The 18,372-nt window shown below is 42.7% G+C and overlaps 1 protein-coding gene and 1 pseudogene across 5 annotated transcripts in view; both read left to right on the plus strand.

Moving 5' to 3' along the window:
• Window positions 1–2,035: 2,035 nt before the first annotated feature.
• The window catches only part of LOC104661566 (protein AMN1 homolog), a 47,916-nt gene continuing 31,579 nt past the window's right edge, over window positions 2,036–18,372 (plus strand). Inside the window, exons 1-3 of one of the 5 annotated variants that reach the window (XM_030939565.1) lie at window positions 2,116–2,180; window positions 6,038–6,205; window positions 16,162–16,228. Coding sequence is in view for 2 of the 5 variants with exons in the window: in XM_030939563.1 (XP_030795423.1) it covers window positions 2,143–2,180 (38 nt within the window). In the remaining 3 variants the exon portion in view is untranslated. Of the gene's footprint in view, window positions 2,181–6,037; window positions 6,206–16,161; window positions 16,229–16,631; window positions 16,665–18,372 lie in introns of those variants that run through there. The other 4 variants (XM_030939568.1, XM_030939564.1, XM_030939563.1 and 1 more) reach the window with 4 other exon arrangements.
• On the plus strand, window positions 14,021–16,147 carry LOC115900016 (annotated as a pseudogene).

Genomic DNA, 18,372 nt, shown 5'->3' on the forward strand with positions numbered 1-18,372 from the left:
ACCAAGACAGCATGGCCCACAAAACCTAACTAGTTCTTGTTTGGCTCTGGGAAGCTAAAAGACAACAGAGAAAGATTTCTCCAAAGATACTGAGTTTTTCTGGGAATGAGCAAAAAGAATTATAATCCAAGATGTACAGCTATGGCAAGCCACAGGTCTGGAGAAGGGAAGAGTAGGGGAAAGATTTTACTGGTAAAGTAGAGAAGTTCACATAAACGTCTTGGAAACAAAGTTGATTGGTTCCCGAGACTCAAATCAAGAAGTGTAGTTCGTTCATTGTTGGAGGTGCTGCTGCTGGGCCAAACGTCCTTTCGACAGTATCTTATCTGAACTGCTGCAGTTTTAAAGAATGTTTAGCAATAAATCTTGTCATAGAAATGTGTGCATATTTGCAAAACGAGCAAGTTGTACAAAACATTAAATGCATGAAAGATGTGAAGAAATTGTGGATTTTTTCGTTTATTTTTTAAAGTCCTTGCAGTTCTTTCTTTCTTTTCTTTTTTTTTTTTTTTTTTTTTTTTTTTTGAGACGGAGTCTTGCTCTGTCGCCCAGGCTGGAGTGCAGTGGCGCGATCTCAGATCACTACAACCTCCGCCTCCCGGGTTCAAGCGATTCTCCTGCCTCAGCTTCCTGAGTAGCTGGGATTACAGGCGCCTGCCACCACATCCGGCTTTTTTGTTTTTCTGTATTTTTAGTAGAGACGGGGGTTTCACCACATTGGCCAGGCTGGTCTCAAACTCCCGACCTCGTGATCCGCTCACCTCGGCCTCCCAAAGTACTGGGATTACAGGTGTGAGTCACCGCGTCCGGCCGGCCTTGAGACAGTTCTTATCTGAGACATACAAGCATGAGTTCCCTTCCTTTATGGTCTCTGGGCTCCAATTTGTCTGGGTCTGACAGTAGTTACTTCTCCTGGAATCTGCAACTTTCAGAGCACTTTACGGAAAAAGTCGGCCAACCCCTGCCCTACACTCACTCTTGATCACTCTCCAGTGTAGCCATCCCAAACTATTTGCAGACCACCCTTTTCTCTCTGATCTGTATCCCACCCCCACCCCCCAAACCATGGGTGCTTCCATAGAACTAACCCCATCTAAGCATTTAACAGTTATTCTAATTACCCTTTTACTTGTCTGACCCAAGTGTTCACCACTCAATCCTCAGCACCCAGCACGATCCCTGGCCCTCGTTCAGCGCTTAATAAATGCATGTTGATAGAATGTGCAGCATCCTGAACAGGCGAACAGCAGTGGGTTCCAACTTTCAAGGAGCTTAAAAAAGGAACCCGGCATATAAACAACAGATTAATCTGCAAGGAAGAATGGCGGGGCGGGTGCGGGAAGCACTAAAAAGCAGCAAGTACTCTACAGCAGAACCAAAAAGAAAATTCCACCTACAGGTGCCCTTTCTTCAGGAACCTTCCTAATGTGAATACAGGTTCCCTTCTCCTCCATGATGAAATTCTTAGTGCAGTTACTTGTTGGTACGCAGTGTCCTCATCTGTAAAATAAGACTAAATAATGACGATTTCACCGGATTATAATGAATACAGTTAAGTATTGAACTAAGGCATAGAAAGCACGTAGCTCAGTGCACGCTTCCTAGAAAGTGCTCAGTAAACTCGGATCCTCTAAAACGCTCCGTTTGATGTTAATGGAGTCCGTATCCGAGCGGGTCTCCAGTGTGCATCGCCAAGGGTATGGCCCAGCATGCAACGCATCCTTTTAGTAAGAGCAGCGACTTCTCAGCTCTCCCTTCGCCACAGGAGAGTTCTCAGCTCGCGGAGTCGCGGCGGGACTGAGCGCTGGGCTGAACTCCCGCGAAACCTCCTGCAGCTGAACCGGAGCAGACGCCGGCCAAGTGAAAGAACTACAACTCCCGTCAGATTGCACCCGAACTCAGGGCATCTTTATATTTTATCACACCCAGCCTCCTCCGCGCAGCCCTCAGTGGCTCCGCCCCAAGAGGGGGATCTCTTCTTTCCTTGTGGAGTCCGAGACGTGGCCACGCCCCGGTCACCGGAAAAATCCGTGTGACGTCACAAAAACCTACGCGTCGCGCGGTGGGCGGGAGTTGGCGGACGGTCCCTGGCTGGGTTCTGGAGGCCGTGGGACCGCGGAAGAGGTTTCAGACGCCGCAGCGATGCCTCGCCCACGGCGGGTCAGTCAGCTCCTGGATCTGTAAGTCTACCCTGTCCCGCCTCCCTTCGCGCCGCCCCAGCACCTCCTCCAAACGGCCAGGCCCTGCGCTGCTCTTCCTCCCCGCCCCTTTCCCACCCCCCCCTTTCCCACCACCGCCCCCCGACCTCTGAAGAGGCCCCGCGTGTGTTTCTGTCCCTGGGTTCCTGATCTGTCGTTTCCTGGCTGAGGACAGCTGTGCAAAGTGGGTCTCTTGGCGGGCTTGCCCCTCCGAGACTCCGCTGCGCGTTGAGTGTCCATTCCTCAGTCAGCCTTGACAGCTCGGCTCCCCGGCTGTTCCTGGCAGTGGCCTCTCTCTTAGCAGCTATAAACCTTGGTAGAAAAAAATACAACACTAGATGAGGTTCTCAAAAGCTTCTAGCAGAATTCCACCCCGTAACTGGAATAAACAGTAGAGTTTATTACTCTACTGGGATAAACGTAGCACAGTGATTAAGAGCACGGATCCCTGGCTGAGATTGCTGGGTTCAGCCCCCGGCTCTGCCATTCACCGGCCACGTGACCATGGACGGGTAACGTAACCTCTCCCTGTGCCTGAGTTCCTTATCTATAAAATTTTTGTGATAATAGCACCCATCTCATGGAGTTATTCTGAGGGATAAATTTAACACATGTAAAACCCTTATAAGGATGCCAAGCAAAAAATAAACACCACTAAGTGTTATTATTATTTCCTGCCAGAAATTGTACTGGAAATTACAAGGGCAATTGCGTCTCTCCAGGAGCTTTCAGTCCGTTAATATTGCCATGTAAAAAATAGACATCTTAAGGATAAGGAAAACAAGCTCCTTAATCTACTGAAGGCTTTCTGAAACAATGGCATCTGAGATTTACGTTAAACTCAGGAGGCCGAGGTAGGAGAATTGTTCGAGCTCAGGAGTTTGAGACCAGCCTGGGCAATGTGGCAAAACCCCGCCTCTACTGAAGATACACAAATTAGCTGGGCACGGTGATTCACGCCTGTAATCCCAGCACTTTGGGAGGCTGAGGCACTTGAGATCAGGAGAGTTGGAGACCAGCCTAGCCAACATGGCAAAACCACGGCATCTACTAAAAATACAAAAATTAGCCAGGAGTAGTGGGGGCGCCGGTAGTCCCAGCTATTCCGGAGGCTGAGGCAGGAGAATCGCCTGAACCCGGGAGGCAGAGGTTGCAGTGAGTTGAGATCACGCCATTGCACTCCAGCCTGGGCGACAGAGAAGACTCTCAAAAAAATAAAATAAGTAACTATAATATATGCAGAATAATATCACAAGCGGGAGAGTAACAAACTTTTGATATTTCTAATAAGGAAAAGAATAGAAGAAAGCTTTGTAAAGGGGGTTATTTTTGAAGATTGGTAGTATCTGACAGTTGCAAAACAAATGGGAGGAAGTGCATCCAAGAGAGTGAAATAAAGAGTAAAGGTTTGACAGGCAGGAAAGGAAGAAATATGAGAGAAGACCAGAAAGTAGCGCTCCAATGTGAATGGAAGATACAATATGAATAGCATAGCAGTGAGACATAAAGCCAAGTCATTGGGAGTAGAATCTTAGGGACCAGGATGAAATAAAAGCATTTCCTGTTTTAGTCATGGGGAGCTATCAAAGGTTTTAGAACTGTGCTGTGAGCAGAGAGAGATTTGAATTAGGCAGAAGTTGGAAACAGGGAGACACTTAGGAGACTGTTACAAAATCTTAAGAAGTGGAGAGCCCAAACCAGGAGACGTGAAGATGTTCTTTGCAGAATTGTTTCTGGTGGCATGGAGGTGGAATGGGAGAGGTACCACGGAATATTATGCAGCTGTTAGAAAAGCAGAGGGTAGGGCAGGCATGGTGGCTCACACCTGTAATCCCAACACTTTGGGAGGCTGAGGAGGGTGGATTGCTTGAGACCAGGAGTTCGAGACCAGCCTAGGTAACATGGCAAAACCGTGTCTCTACCAAAAGTAAAAAGCCAATCTCATAACCTGGTCTCAAAATAAATAAATAAAAATGAAATTAAAAAAATGAAAGAAAAGCAAAGGGTAGATTCACATGGATGGAACTTTAAAACACAGTGCTTAGTGAAAAAAGAGGAAACAGACTAACAATGTTAAGAAAAATTCTTCCGAACTTGGAGGTAAGACAAAGGGATGACCACGTGATCTTCATTGTCATGTTAGAGTGTGGTCCCTGTATAAAGGTCCATATTTGCCCTTAGAACCTAATTTTGTACCCTTCTGGGACAAAGTACAATCTGAGACTGGCAGTTGGTCAGCAAGCTATTTCTGGTTTGTAACAAAGAAGCTTGATCTGGACTAGTAATTAACTGTGTCACTAAGTACACTATTTAGTCCAGCTGATGAGGCTTTCTCTATGAAGGAGACGGGGCTTGGTTTATGTTCTTACATAAACTCCTTGTCTCCTCACTGACCAGCACTTTAACACTGCCTTAGAGAATCTTTTGGATCTGGGACATGAATAATTTTGAATAGAGGGACCATTCAACTCTTAGCTGGGCGTCGTGGCTCACCCCTGTAATCCCAGCACTTTGGGAGGCCAAGGCAGGTGGATCACCTGAGGTTGTAAGTTCGAGACCAGCCCGACCAACATGGAGAAACCCTGTCTCTACAAAAAATACAAAATTAGCTGGGCGTGGTGGCACATGCCTGTAATCCCAGCTCCTCGGGAGGCTGAGGTGGGAGAATCACTTGAACCCTGGAGGCAGAGGTTGTGGTGAGCCGAGATTGCGCCATTGCACTCCAGTTTGGGCAACAAGAGCCAAACTCTGTCTCAAAAAAAAAGAAAAAAGAAATTACTCTGTTAGTTTTTAGGTTCATTGACAGGTAGAATGGGGATTAGACTATTACGGAGAAAGAAGTGTCTTATGGGGAAAGTGAATCAGAATATCCCGTAGAAATATCAAGCAGGCAGTTAGAATATAATTTTGAATCTGAAAGAGAGATCAAGGATTAGGCTGGGCGCAGTGGCTCATGCCTGTAATCCCAGCACTTTGGGAGGCCAAGGCAGGCAAATCACTTGAGCTCAGGAGTTTGAGACCAGCCTGGCCAATATGGTGAAACCCTGTCTCTACCAAAAATGCAAAAAAAAAAATTAACTGGGCATGGCAATGCACACCTGTATTCCCAGTTACTTGGGAGGCTGAGGCAGGAGACTTGCTTGAAACCGGGAGGCAGAGGCTACAGTGAGCCAAGATGGTGCTACTGCACTCCAGCCTGGGCAACAGAGTGAGACTCTGTCTCTAAATAAATAAATAAAATGAAGAGAGGTCAAGGATTGTAACTAAGATTGGGGATAAAACTTTGTAGATGATAGGAAGCCATGGTTAAGTTTAAGAGAGGGGCTATAGAGAGAAAAAAAGAAAGTCAAGGACAAAATTTTATGTAACACATTAGAACCAGTGCATGTTGCCAAAACTCTTTTATTTGTTAGATCAAGTCACCATATGATGAATTGACCAAATAGCAATAGGTTGTTTCTTTTAAGTACAAAACGTAGAGCAACTAATATTGTATGGGATATCCGCCCGTCTCCCCAATTGTTTTACAGCTTTTAAAGATTTTAAGTTTTAGCTGACCCATTCGCCACTGTGGGGGAAGAAACACCCACTTAAACTGGTGGAGTTTATATCCCAGAACCCTATGTATACTCCTGCCCAACCTTCCCCTGTTGAAATGCTACCCAAACCGTGTCAAGGTGATCTCCATTGCTATAGTAAATTTGGTACATGATTTGACGAATTTAATAAATCTGTTTGACCAGCAGGGTTTCTGGATGGGCTTTATGGCCATTTAATAGTCCTCCCAGAATTTTAAAATCTATTTGATTTGTTTCTGTCCCAACTCCCTGCTATTGCAGCCGGAGGGAACTGGAGCAGAAAGAGGAAACCATTTACTTTGGGAAACACATGGTACAGCCTCTGCACTGCTGAGCTCCAAGAAGAGCATACTAAAGGGCTAAGATGAAAAAGACTTGAGAGGAAAAAGGTGGTGGTGGAGGGCAGAGAGCCATGTTGTGGGAAAAAAGGTAATATATTGAAATATGCCTGAAATCTGCATAAAGCAAAATATAGTAGTCTCTCCTTATCTGCTGTTTTGTTTTGGCAGTTTCAGGTACCATGAAACTGCCAACCATGGTAAAAAAAATATATATATATATGTTAAATGGAAAATTCTGGAAAGAAACAATTCATAAATTTTAAATTGTGCACCATTCTGAATAGCAAGATGAAATCTCACACCATCCTGCCCTGTCTGCGAGGATGTGAATTCTGCCTTTGTTCAGTATATCCATGCTGTCCATGCTGTCCATTTAGTAGCCTTCTTGGTTATCAAAGCTATTGTCGCAGGGCTATTGCATTCACATAACCCTGATATTACTTAGTAATTGCACCAGAGCACAAGAGTACTGATGTACATGTATTTTTTTATTTTTCCACCCAATCCCTATAGATACTGTTATAACTGTTCTATTTTATTATTGTTGTTGTTCATCTCTTACTGTGCCTAATTTATATATTAAACTTTATCATAGGTATGTATGCATAGTAAATCCAGGGTGTATATAGGATTTAGGATTCAGTACTATCCATGATTTCAGGTGTCCACTGGGAGTCTTAGAATATATTTCCCATGGATAAGGGGGATCTGCTATATAACAGGAGTGATTGTCAGTCACTTCAAATGCTTTGCTTTTCTCTAATCCTCTACTCACAGAGGTCACATGCAAGAGGAACAAGAGCATTTTTACAAAGTTTATGCGGACTTACCTTATTTCCCCCCTTGACTGGCGTGGGTCACTGTAGGGGTACTTGGTGAGCAGTGTCCTTAACCAAGTGGTAGTTATCTTTATTATCTAGGGCAGGAGTTGGTAAACTTTCTGTGAAGAGCCAGACGGTAATATTTTTAGCTTTGTGGGCTACACATCCTCTGACACAGTTACTCAGCTCTGCCATTGTAGAGCACAAGCAGCCACAGACAACACATAAAGAAATGGCAGCAGCCTGAGGATGATAAGTGGTGTGAAATATCTGTTGAATACCTTGACTATCGGCTCATTGTTGAGCAACCTTTGCAGTAAAAGACTTATCATTGTCAGAGTGAAAGTGGTCTTTTTTGGGAGGCCGAGGCGGGTGGATCACGAGGTCAGGAGATCGAGACCATCCTGGCTAACATGGTGAAACCCCATCTCTACTAAAAATACAAAAAATTAGCCGGGCATGGTGGCGGGCGCCTGTAGTCCCAGCTCCTTGGGAGGCTGAGGCAGGAGAATGGCGTGAACCCAGGAGGCGGAGCTTTCAGTGAGCTGAGATCGCAGTGATCTGGAAAACCAAAAACATAACACACTTTGATCAGTGTGGCTGGAGTTGGTTGATCGGACTGAAACAATGAAACCATAACCTGAAAAAATGTCAACAACTGTAACACATAGCCCCACAGGCTGTAACTGTAACAATAGCCCCAGAGGTGGTGTGTGTGTGTATGTGTGTGTGTGTGTGTGTGAGAGAGAGAAAGGCTGTGTTCCAGTAAAAGTTGATTTCTTTCTTTTTTTTTTTTGAGATGGGGTCTCACTCTGTTGCCCAGGCTGGAGTGCAGTGGCTCGATCTCAGCTCACTGCAACTTCTGCCTCCCAGGTTCAAGTGATTCTCCTGCTTCAACCTCCCAAGTAGCTGGGATTACAGGCATGCACCACCATGCCTGGCTAACTTTTTGTATTTTTAGTAGAGACAGGCTCTCACCAGCTTGGCCGGCCTGGTCTCGAGCTCCTGACTTCCGGTGATCTGCCCGCCTCAGCCTCCTAAAGTGCTGGGATTACAGGCATGAGCCACCATGCCAGGCATAAAACTTGATTTCTAAAAATCAGCAACTAGCCAGGTTTGTCCCACAAGTCATAGTTTGCTGACCCCTTATCCAGGTTTCAGTACAACAAGAGAATCCAGGTGGCTGAACCAGAATTAAGTTTGAATTTCCTAAGTTCCCTTTTGCCAGACTGCCACCCAGAGAGTGTACCAACCAGGCTGGCTTGAAGTCGTCGTTCGGAGAAAGAAAGCTGCATATCATGCCCAGGAATTGTCAGAGTGGAATCCCAGAATTTCAGACTAAGTCTAGCAAACCTTCCCCTTTTCATCCTGATCATTATATAGGAGGTGGCTAGGAGACTATGAACCCTTTCGGGGTACATTTTTTGTGACCAAACTACCTTTCTAAGATGCATGGACCAGGAGAGTGTGAAGAAGGTAGAGTCAGAAATTTCTTTTAGTGGATTTTTTAAAAGTCTGTTTTACTTCTTGTTGGAGCCAACAGCCTGAGGATGATAAGAGGTGTGAAATATCCGTTGAATACCTTGACTGTTGGCTCATTTTTGAGCAACCTCTGCGCAGTAAAAGACGTATCATTGTCAGAGTGAAAGTGGTCTGGAAAACCAAAAGCACAACACATTTTGATCAGTGTGACTAGAGTTGGTTGAACAGACTGGAACAATGAAACCATAACTCGAAAAAATGTCAACAACTGTAACACATTAACATTAGCCCCGTGTGTGTGTGTGTGTGTGTGTGTGTGTGTGTGTGTGTGAGTGAAAGGCCTGATATAGTCAACTTGCCAGAAGAGGGACCACACCCCATGCAATATGACTTATTTCACTGAGACAAAACAGGCTGACTTTTGAAAGGAAGCACAAGACCAACATGCAATGGTAGTGTCAGACACTGTAATCTTTACTTTGTTCCCAGGCCATGATGGCAGATGTTACTATGTGCAGTGTGTTGTTGCAGTGTGCAGACTGCTGATCCTGGCAGCAGTGGCAGCAGTCTGGATGGTGTATACTTGATTAGCAGTGTCACTGCAGTCCATTCCATTGGAGAGTGAGCCACTGCCACGGACATCTGTCTGATTCTCAGCTGTGATTTGTTTTCACAGTTCACAGTGCTAAAGAGGAGTGTCTGTAATCAGCTAGTTTGTTTTCTTCCAAGTGGCAGACCAGGTAACATTGTCAACAGCCCAAGAGTCAGTAAAAATATAATATGCCTTGACCAAGGGGGTGTTGTTTGTTGACTAAGATAGATATTGGCGAACTTCGTAGGCTCCACCTACAGTGTCACTTTAGCCTCCCTTCCCCACTGAGGACTTTACCCAGACCCCATCAGTTGCATTTGGTTGCCTTTTTCCCCTAAGGGATCAGAGACCAAGGAGCTTAATGTGTGCCCAAGTGACGAATTATAGCAACAGCCAACAGGAGACTGCTGTTCACCAGCTGAAAGTGTAGGGAATGCAGAGTGGCGAGGAGGCTGGCTCACAGGGAATGCTGAGGGCGGTGAGGATGATATTTCCCTCTTGCTGTCCACTCTTGTATTGATGTCACCCCAGTATTGATGCCTGAGCATCAGATACCCAGCTTCCTCCCCTGGGTACTTCCCACTGAGCATCCAAGCCCAGAAGTCCTTCTCTTTCTGCCCCAGTGGAAACCACTACATTTTACTCCACAGTCCTTAATAATTTTGGCCACTCGTATGCCCAGCACCCCATCAACCTCACCAATCAAATCAGACTGTGACAGGAGCCAGATATATAAGCAGCTGGCTTTGCGCTGTTAGGCAAGGCTCTGCATTCACTTTTGATTTGAGACACTGCTCACCTGTGGCTCAACCAAATAAACAAGGCTGGTCTCAAACTCCTGGACTCAAGAGATATTCCCACTTTGGCTTACAAAGTGCTGGGATTATAGATGTGAGCCACTACACTTGGCCTACAATTCTGCTACAATTTGACTTCTAAGTATATACTCAATTGAATTGAAACTGGGTACTCAAATACTTGTACATGAGTGTTCATAGCAGCATTATTCACATTAGCCAAATGGTGGGAAAACCCAGACAGATGTCCATCAATTGATGAATCAATAAACAAAATGTGGTATATTTGTATAGTTGAATGTTATTCAGCTGTAAAAAGGAATGAAATACTGATACATACCACAGTGTGGATGAACCTTGAAAACATGATGTTAATTGGAGGAAGCCAGACACAGAGGCCACATACTGTATAAATCCAGATAAATCAGTAGTGACAGGAAGCAAATTAGTAGTTCTGAGGTATTACAAAAAGGAAGAATGGGGACTGACTTTTTTTTTTGAGACAGAGTTTCACTCTTGTTGTTCAGGCTGGTGTGCAGTGGCACAATCTCAGCTTACTGAAACCTCCTCCTCCATGGTTCAAGTGATTTTCCTGCCTCAGCCTCCCAAGTAGCTGGGATTACAGATGCCTGCCACCGCACCTGGCTAATTTTGTATTTTTAGTAGAGATGGGGTTACACCATGTTGGTCAGGCTGGTCTCAAACCCCTGACCTCAGATGATCCACCTGCCTCAGCCTCCCAAAGTACTGGGATTCCAGGTGGGAGCCACCACACCTGGCTGGGACTGACTTCTTAATAGAGATAAGTTTTCTTTTGGGCTGGTGAAAATGTTTTAGAACTAGATACAGGTGGTAGTTGCACAACATTGTAAATGTACAAAATGCCACTGAAGTGCACACTGTAAAATGATTAATTTCATATTATCTGACCTTCATCTCAACTTTTTAAAAGAAAGAAGTAAAGCAATGTATGTTGACAATGTCAAATGACAACAGACTGGAAAAATTAAATGTAGTATATTCACACAATGAAATACATGTATACACACATACATGTATCATCTATATATTATAGCATATATTGAGAACCAGATGAACTGTGGCCACATGCAACCACTTGAATAAATTGCACAAACATAAGGTTCCATTGTATAACTATATTGTAATTCATTCTGTTTACTGTGGATGGTAATTTGAGTTGTTTTTAGTTTTCTGTTACAAACAGTGCTGCTGTGAGTTTTGTTGTCTACATCTTCTGACTCAAAAGTGCAAGGTTTTCTAGGGTTGATACCTACAACCAGAATTGCTAGATCTTAGGATCTATACATCTTTAGCTTTACAAGATAAGGCCAAACAGTTTTCCAAGATGCTTGTACCAAATTACATGCCTACTCTCAATGTTTGAGAGTTCCTGTTGACTACCATCTTGACCAACATTTGATGTTCTCCATACCTTTCTGACGTCTTTGAAGTCTCTAAAGAGATAAGGCGGCTTGAAAAAATGCTACATAAGTTCTTACAATCACTAGATCTACAGTGAGCAATACAAATGACATTTTATGTTACACAACAAATATAATAATTGTATATAATTGTATATATTTTTACTTACCTAACAAAATGTCCAGCCTTTTCTCTACATTTTTGAAATTTCTGAAAAATTTGCATTTCTGATCCTACTGATGCTCAGGAAAGATTTTATATCATTAAAAAGAAATTGGGAGGTCACTTCCAAGATGGCTAAATAGGAACAGCTCCAGTCTATAGCTCCCAGCAGGATCGACGTAGAAGATGGGCAATTTCTGCATTTCCAACTGAGGTATCTGGTTCATCTCACTGGGACTGGTTGAATAGTGGGTGCAGCCCACGGAGGGCGAGTTGAAGCAGGGTGGGGCGTCACCTCACCTGGGTGCAAGAGGTCAGGGGATTTCCCTTTCCTAGCCAAGGGAAGCTGTGAGTGACTGTACCTGGAGGAACGGTACACTGCTGCCCAAATACTGCGCTTTTCCCATGTTCTTCCCAATCGGCAGACCAGGAGATTGCCTCCTGTGCCTGACTGAGCAGGTCCCATGCCCATGGAGCCTTGCTCACTGCTAGCGCAGCAGTTTGAGATCAACCTGGGATGTGGGAGCTTGGTGCAGGGAGGGGCGTCTGCCATTGCTGAGGCTTGTATAGGCCGTTCTATGCTCACAGTGTAAACAAAGTGGCAGGGAAGCTCAAACTGGGCGGAGCCCACCACAACTCAGCAAGGCCTACTGCCTCTCTAGATTCCACCTCTGGGGGCAGGGCATATCTGAACAAAAGGCAGCAGACAGCTTCTATAGACTGAAACATCCCTGCCTGACAGCTCTAAAGAGAGCAGTGGTTCTCCCAGCACAGCGTTTGAGCTCCGATAATGGACAGACTGCCTCCTCAAGTGGGTCCCTGACCCCCGTGTAGCCTGACTGGCAGACACCTCCCAGTAGGGGCCGACAGACAGCTCATACAGGCAGGTGCCTCTCTGGAACAAAGCTTCCAGAGGAAGGACCCGGCAGCAATATTTGCTGTTCTGCAGCCTCCACTGGTGATACCCAGGCAAACAGGGTCTGCAATGGACCTCCAGCAAACTCCAACAGACCTGCAACTGAGGGGCCTGTCTGTTAGAAGGAAAACTAACAAACAGAAAGGAATAGCATCAACATCAGCAAAAAGGACATCCACACCAAAACCCCATCCGTAGGTCACCAACATCAAAGACCAAAGGTAGATAAAACCACAAAGATGGGGAGAAACTAGAGCAGAAAGCCTGAAAATTCCAAAAATCAGGACACCTCTTCTCCAAAGGAATACAACTCCCTGCCAGCAAGGGAACAAAACTGGATGGAGAATGAGTTTGACAAGTTGACAGAAGTAGACTTCAGAGGGTCAGTAATAACAAACTTCTCTGAGCTAAAGAAGCATGTTCTAACCCAGTGCAAGGAAGCTAAGAACCTTGATAAAAGGTTACAGGAACTGCTAACTAAAATAACCAGTTTAGAGAAGAACATAAATGACCTGATGGAGCTGAAAAACACAGCATGAGAACTTCAGGAAGCATATACAATATCAATAGCCAAATTGATCAAGCAGAAGAAAGGATAGCAGAGATTGAAGATCAACTTACTGAAATAAGGTGCGGAGACAAGATTAGAGAAAAAATAATGAAAATGAACAAAGCCTTCAAGAAATATGGGACTATGAAAAGACCAAACCTACGATTGATTGGTGTACCTGAAAGTGATGGAGAGAATGGAACCGCGTTGGAAAATACACTTCAGGATATGATCCAGGAGAACTTCCCCAACCTAGCAAGACAGGTCAGCATTCAAATTCAGGTTGAACAGTGAGAGTACATGCACACAGGGAGGGGAACATCACACACCGGAGCCTGTCGGGGAGTTGGGGGCAAGGGGAGGGAAAGCATGAGGACAAATACCCAATGCATGCAGGGCTTAAAACCAGATGACAGGTTGATAGGGGCAGCAAGCCACCATGGCACATGTATACCTGTGTAACAAACCTGAACGTTCTGTACATGTATCTCAGAACTTAAAGTAAAAAAAAAAAAAAAAAAAGTTAACTATAAATCTTAGTTACCAAGAAATCCCAGTTTCTGATACTGCCTCTTGTGAGTTAAATTAGACAGTCTGTAGACAGATTAGAAGGTACCACAGTAGTCTTGAATTAAAACAAGTTTAAAGTAGCTTGACACTAGAGAAGAATTTATTTAATCTTTCTTCATAAAGAATGTGTTCATCCAGGAATACTATTTGACCCAGCAATCCCATTACTGGGTATATCCCAAAGGAATATAAATGATTCTATTACAATGAATGTTTGTTTATTGCATACATATGTTTATTGCAGCACTGTTCACAATAGCAAAGACATGGAACCAACTCAAATGCTCATCAACGATAGACTGGATAAAGACAATGTGGTACATATACACCATGGAATACTATGCAGCCATAAAAATAAATGAAATCATGTCCTTTGCAGGGACATGGATGAAGCTGGAAGACATCATCCTCAGCAAACTAACACAGGAACAGAAAACCAAACACCGCATGTCATAAGTGGGAGCTGAATGATGAGAACACATGGACACAGGGAGGGGAACAACACACACCAGGGCCTGTAGTGGTGGGGAGCAAGGGGAGGGATCGCATCAGGACAAATAGATAATGCATGTGGGGCTTTAATACCTAGATGAATATCCTGGAACTTAAAGTAAAATAAAAATGTAAATAAAAAATCAATTCCTGGTGGTTTGTAAGTTGAAAAGTAAAAGCGAGACAATAAACTTAGTGAATTCTTCTAGAAGAAAACATCGGAGAATATCTTCATGAACTTAGGACAGGGAAAGTTTATAAACAGGACAAAAAATCACCTGCTGTAATGGAAAATACTGATAAATTGGACTATATTAGAATGTACTTCTTTCAGCAAAAGACATGATTAAGAAAGTAGAAAGGCAGTCCACAGAATGGGGGAATATATTTGCAACATATATAACAAACAGAAGGTTCATATCTAGCATATAACGGGAATCCCTATATATCAGTAAGAAACATAGTTAACCCAAAATGAAAGAGGGCAAAATACTTGAGTAGATACTCCACAAAAGAGGATATCCAACCAGACAATAAAAAGATGAATGTGTTCCCATATTAATCAGAGATTGCAATTTAAAGCCACATTGCATTGCTATTATATACTCACTAAAATGACTAAAATTTAAAAGATTAACAATGCCAAATGTTGGCAAGGATATGGACCACAAGCATGCTCATTCACCAATGGTAGGATTGTGACTGGGTACAACCACTTTGAAAAACTGGCATTAAGCTAAACATATGACTACCCTATGAGCCAGCAGTTCCACTACTAGATATATATACTCAGTTGAAACACAGATACGTGTGTACCGAAAGACATGTCTAAGAATATTCATATTGGTATTATTCATAATAGTAAAGAGTTACAAACAACCCAACTATATATTCACTGTAGAATAAATTGGTCAAACAACAGAATATTATACATTAGTGAAAATGGACATGAACAACATGAAAATGAAAATGAATAATCCATAGCTACATACAACAACGCAGATAAATTTCGCAAACATAATGTTAAGCAAAAGAAACCAAGGAAACATGATGGAGCAATACCGAAATCAAACAGAATAGTCTCTAAAGTGAAAAACATGAATACAGATAAAGAGAGACATTACTTAATGATAAAAGGAATATTCCACAAGAAAATATCATGAATTTGCAACTAACACCAGTCTTACAAAAAGGAAACCTGTCGTGTAGTTTAGTCAAATTTAGTCACGTTAGGAAACTTAATAAACTTAATATACTACTCTTATATTTTATAAATATAGCAAACAGCTCAGAGTGTGGTCAGGTGGCTCGGCGCACAGGGTTTTCCTTATCCCAGTGGATTTTGTAGAATACACTGCCAGTCTCTTGTCTTTTATTCATCATGGCTTCTGATATCCAAGTGAAAGCACTAGAGAAGTGTGCCTCAGGCCAGGCTTTTGAGCTGATTGATTCTCAGACCCCATCAAAAGAATCCATCCCAAAGTTCCTCATTTCCCCTCCAAAGAAGAAAGATCTTTCCCTGGAGGAAATTCAGAATAAATCAGAAGCTTCAGAATAAAGACCCAAGCCTTGCGAAGCTGAGGTCTTGAAGCAGCTTGGTGAAAAATGAGAGCAGGAGAAAGAAGTGCTTCAGAAATCAGTAGAAGAACAGCTTCAGTAAAACAGCAGAAAAGAAACTGACCCACAAAATGGAAGCTAACAAAGACAACAGGAAGGCGCAAATGACTAACACACTGGAGTGTTTGCAGAGAAAGATAAGCACATTGAAGAAATGCGGAAGAGCAAAGAATCCAGAGATCCTGGTGATGAGGCTGAAGCTGACTAATTTGTTCTGAGAACTGACTTTCTCCCCGCTTTTCTTCCTAAATATCCATACTACACTGGCCAGGGTCATTTTATTTTTTGCTCCTGACAAATATTCTAGAAGCTGATATAGGGCTAGATAGGTAGATCCAGACTGTGCGATATTGTTTTAGGAGCTAAAGGGAAGAAACTGGAAGAGTTTTACTCTTTTTCTAAAATGTTGGTCTTTCTAACATAGCTATTTTTCTTGTTGCATCTTTACTACTTCAGTACCCTTGGTGTACTGGGTTAATGGCTAGTACTGTACTGGCTTTGTGAAACATATTTGTGAAAAGAGTATGTAGTGGCTTCTTTGAACTGTTCGATACTGAATATTTGTTCATTTTTTAATCCCAATTCTGTCCTAATTTTACCAGATGCTACTGGACTTGAATGGTTAATAAAATTGCACAATGTTGGTGGCAGTGACTTCTTTCTACTCAGGTAATAAGTTAACAAGATCCTCCTAGTTTATATGTGTTCCAGGTAGAGCTTTTAGGTCAATGGAAATAACCAGCACACACATTACTGCAAAGTCTCTGCTTCTGAGTTTCTTGCTCCAGAGTTGTTTATATTGTCTGCTTCTACAATCATTGCTTTGTTTCAATGCCTGGACTCTGATCAGCTGTTGCTATATTCTTTCGAATGTTTATTTGCAAACAATCTTTTTTGTTCTGTGTTCCTATTTAAAAAGCAGATTAAGGCTGAGCGCAGGGCTCATGCATGTAATACCAGCTGTTTGGGAGGCCAAGACAGGAGGCTCACTTCAGCCCCGGAGTTCAAGACCAGCCTGGTTGAGACCCCATCTCTACAAAAAATACAGAAAATTAGCTGATTGTGGTAGTGCATGCCTGTAGTCCCAACTACTTGGGAGGCTGAGGTAAGAGGATCACTTGAGCCTTGGAGGTTGAGGCTGCAGTGAGTTGTGGTCGTGCCACTGCGCTCCAGCCTGGGCAACAGAGTGAGACCTTGTCTCAAGATACATAAATAAAAATTTTAAAGGCAGATTAAAAGCACAAATGGTATTTCTAGAGAACAATTTAGAGGGAATCTTAAGATCCTAGTTGGAGATATCTGGTGGTTTGCTTGCTTTATGTTACAGGTGGAGGTGTATTCTAATACTTTCCTGCCATAGAAGCTATAATTTGAGAATTGGAAATTTTTTTGGCCTTTTTTCTTTACCCTTGACTCATAGTACAGCTTTCAGAGAATTGTAATATTAAAAAAGCTTTCTGTGCTGCTGTAGCAACTCCTGTGAAATGATTTAAGGGAACTTTATTTATATTTTAAAAACCAATTATTTATTTATAGATATATATAAGTATTAAAAGTATAATTAAATAATGGACAGGAACTATTTTTAAAACTTTATGTTAGTAATTGTCTCTACAAAGAGAGATACATAGAGTAAACCAGGCAAGTATGCAAAAGGAGCTTTAATTTTATCTGAAATTTTTTTTTTTCTTTTTTTGAGACAAGGTCTAGCTCTCTCACCCAGGCTGGAGTGCAATGGCAGAATCACAGCTTACTGCAGCCTCACCTTACTGCAGCCTCACCTCCTGGGCTCAATCCTCCCACCTCAGCACCCCCCGACCCCAGGTAGCTGGGACTACAAGTGAACGCCACTACACCCAGCTAATTTTTGTGTTATTTGTAAAATGAGACAGGGTTTTGCCATGTTGCCCAGGTTGGTCTTGAATTCCTGGGCTCAAGTGAGCCTCCTGCCTCTGTCTCCCAAAGTGCTGGGATTATAGCCATAAGCCACCATGCTCAATCTTAATCAGAAATGTTTTATATCTTGAGATATCTGACACAAATATGATAAAAGAGTAACAAAATTCTAGGTTTGGGGTACATAGATGTATATCATCCTGTTTTATATTTCTGTGTTTTTGAAATTTTTTATTATAAAACAACAAGGAAAAACTTGCAGAAGTGAAAGGAAAACTTGATTTTAAATTACAAATATAAACTAGAAATTCCACATATTTAGTAGAAAAATAAGAATATAGTAGAATTAGATAATACTGTAAATAAACATATATACATTAAACATTTTTATGTGCAAACACATATACATACATGGAGAGAGATACTTATACACACACATATATATATAACAGAGAGAACATTACATCTCTCATGTAGATAATATACATCCTCTGAATATTTAGAGCATGTATTTGGCCACAACAAAGAGCTCTTACAAATTTGTCAAAAAGTGACAAAATGATCCTCAAAAAACTAAAAATGGAACTACTGTGTGACTCAGCAATTTCACCACTGGGTAAATATCCAAAATAAAATATATAAATATATAAAGGAGATATCTGCATTCTCATGTTTATTGCAGCACTATTTGTAATAACCAAAATATGGGCCGGGCATGGTGGCTCACGCCTGTAATCCCAGCACTTTGGGAGGCCGAGGTGGGCGGATCACGAGGTCAGGAGTTCGAAACCATCCTGGCCAACATGGTGAAACCCCGTCTCTACTAAGGACACAAAAATTAGCCAGGCATGGTGGCACATGCCTGTAATCCCAGCTATTCAGGAGGCCGAGGCAGGAGAATTGCTTGAACCCCGGTA

The sequence above is a fragment of the Rhinopithecus roxellana genome, chromosome 10 (genome assembly GCF_007565055.1).
Source record: "Rhinopithecus roxellana isolate Shanxi Qingling chromosome 10, ASM756505v1, whole genome shotgun sequence".
Classification (NCBI taxonomy): domain Eukaryota; kingdom Metazoa; phylum Chordata; class Mammalia; order Primates; family Cercopithecidae; genus Rhinopithecus; species Rhinopithecus roxellana.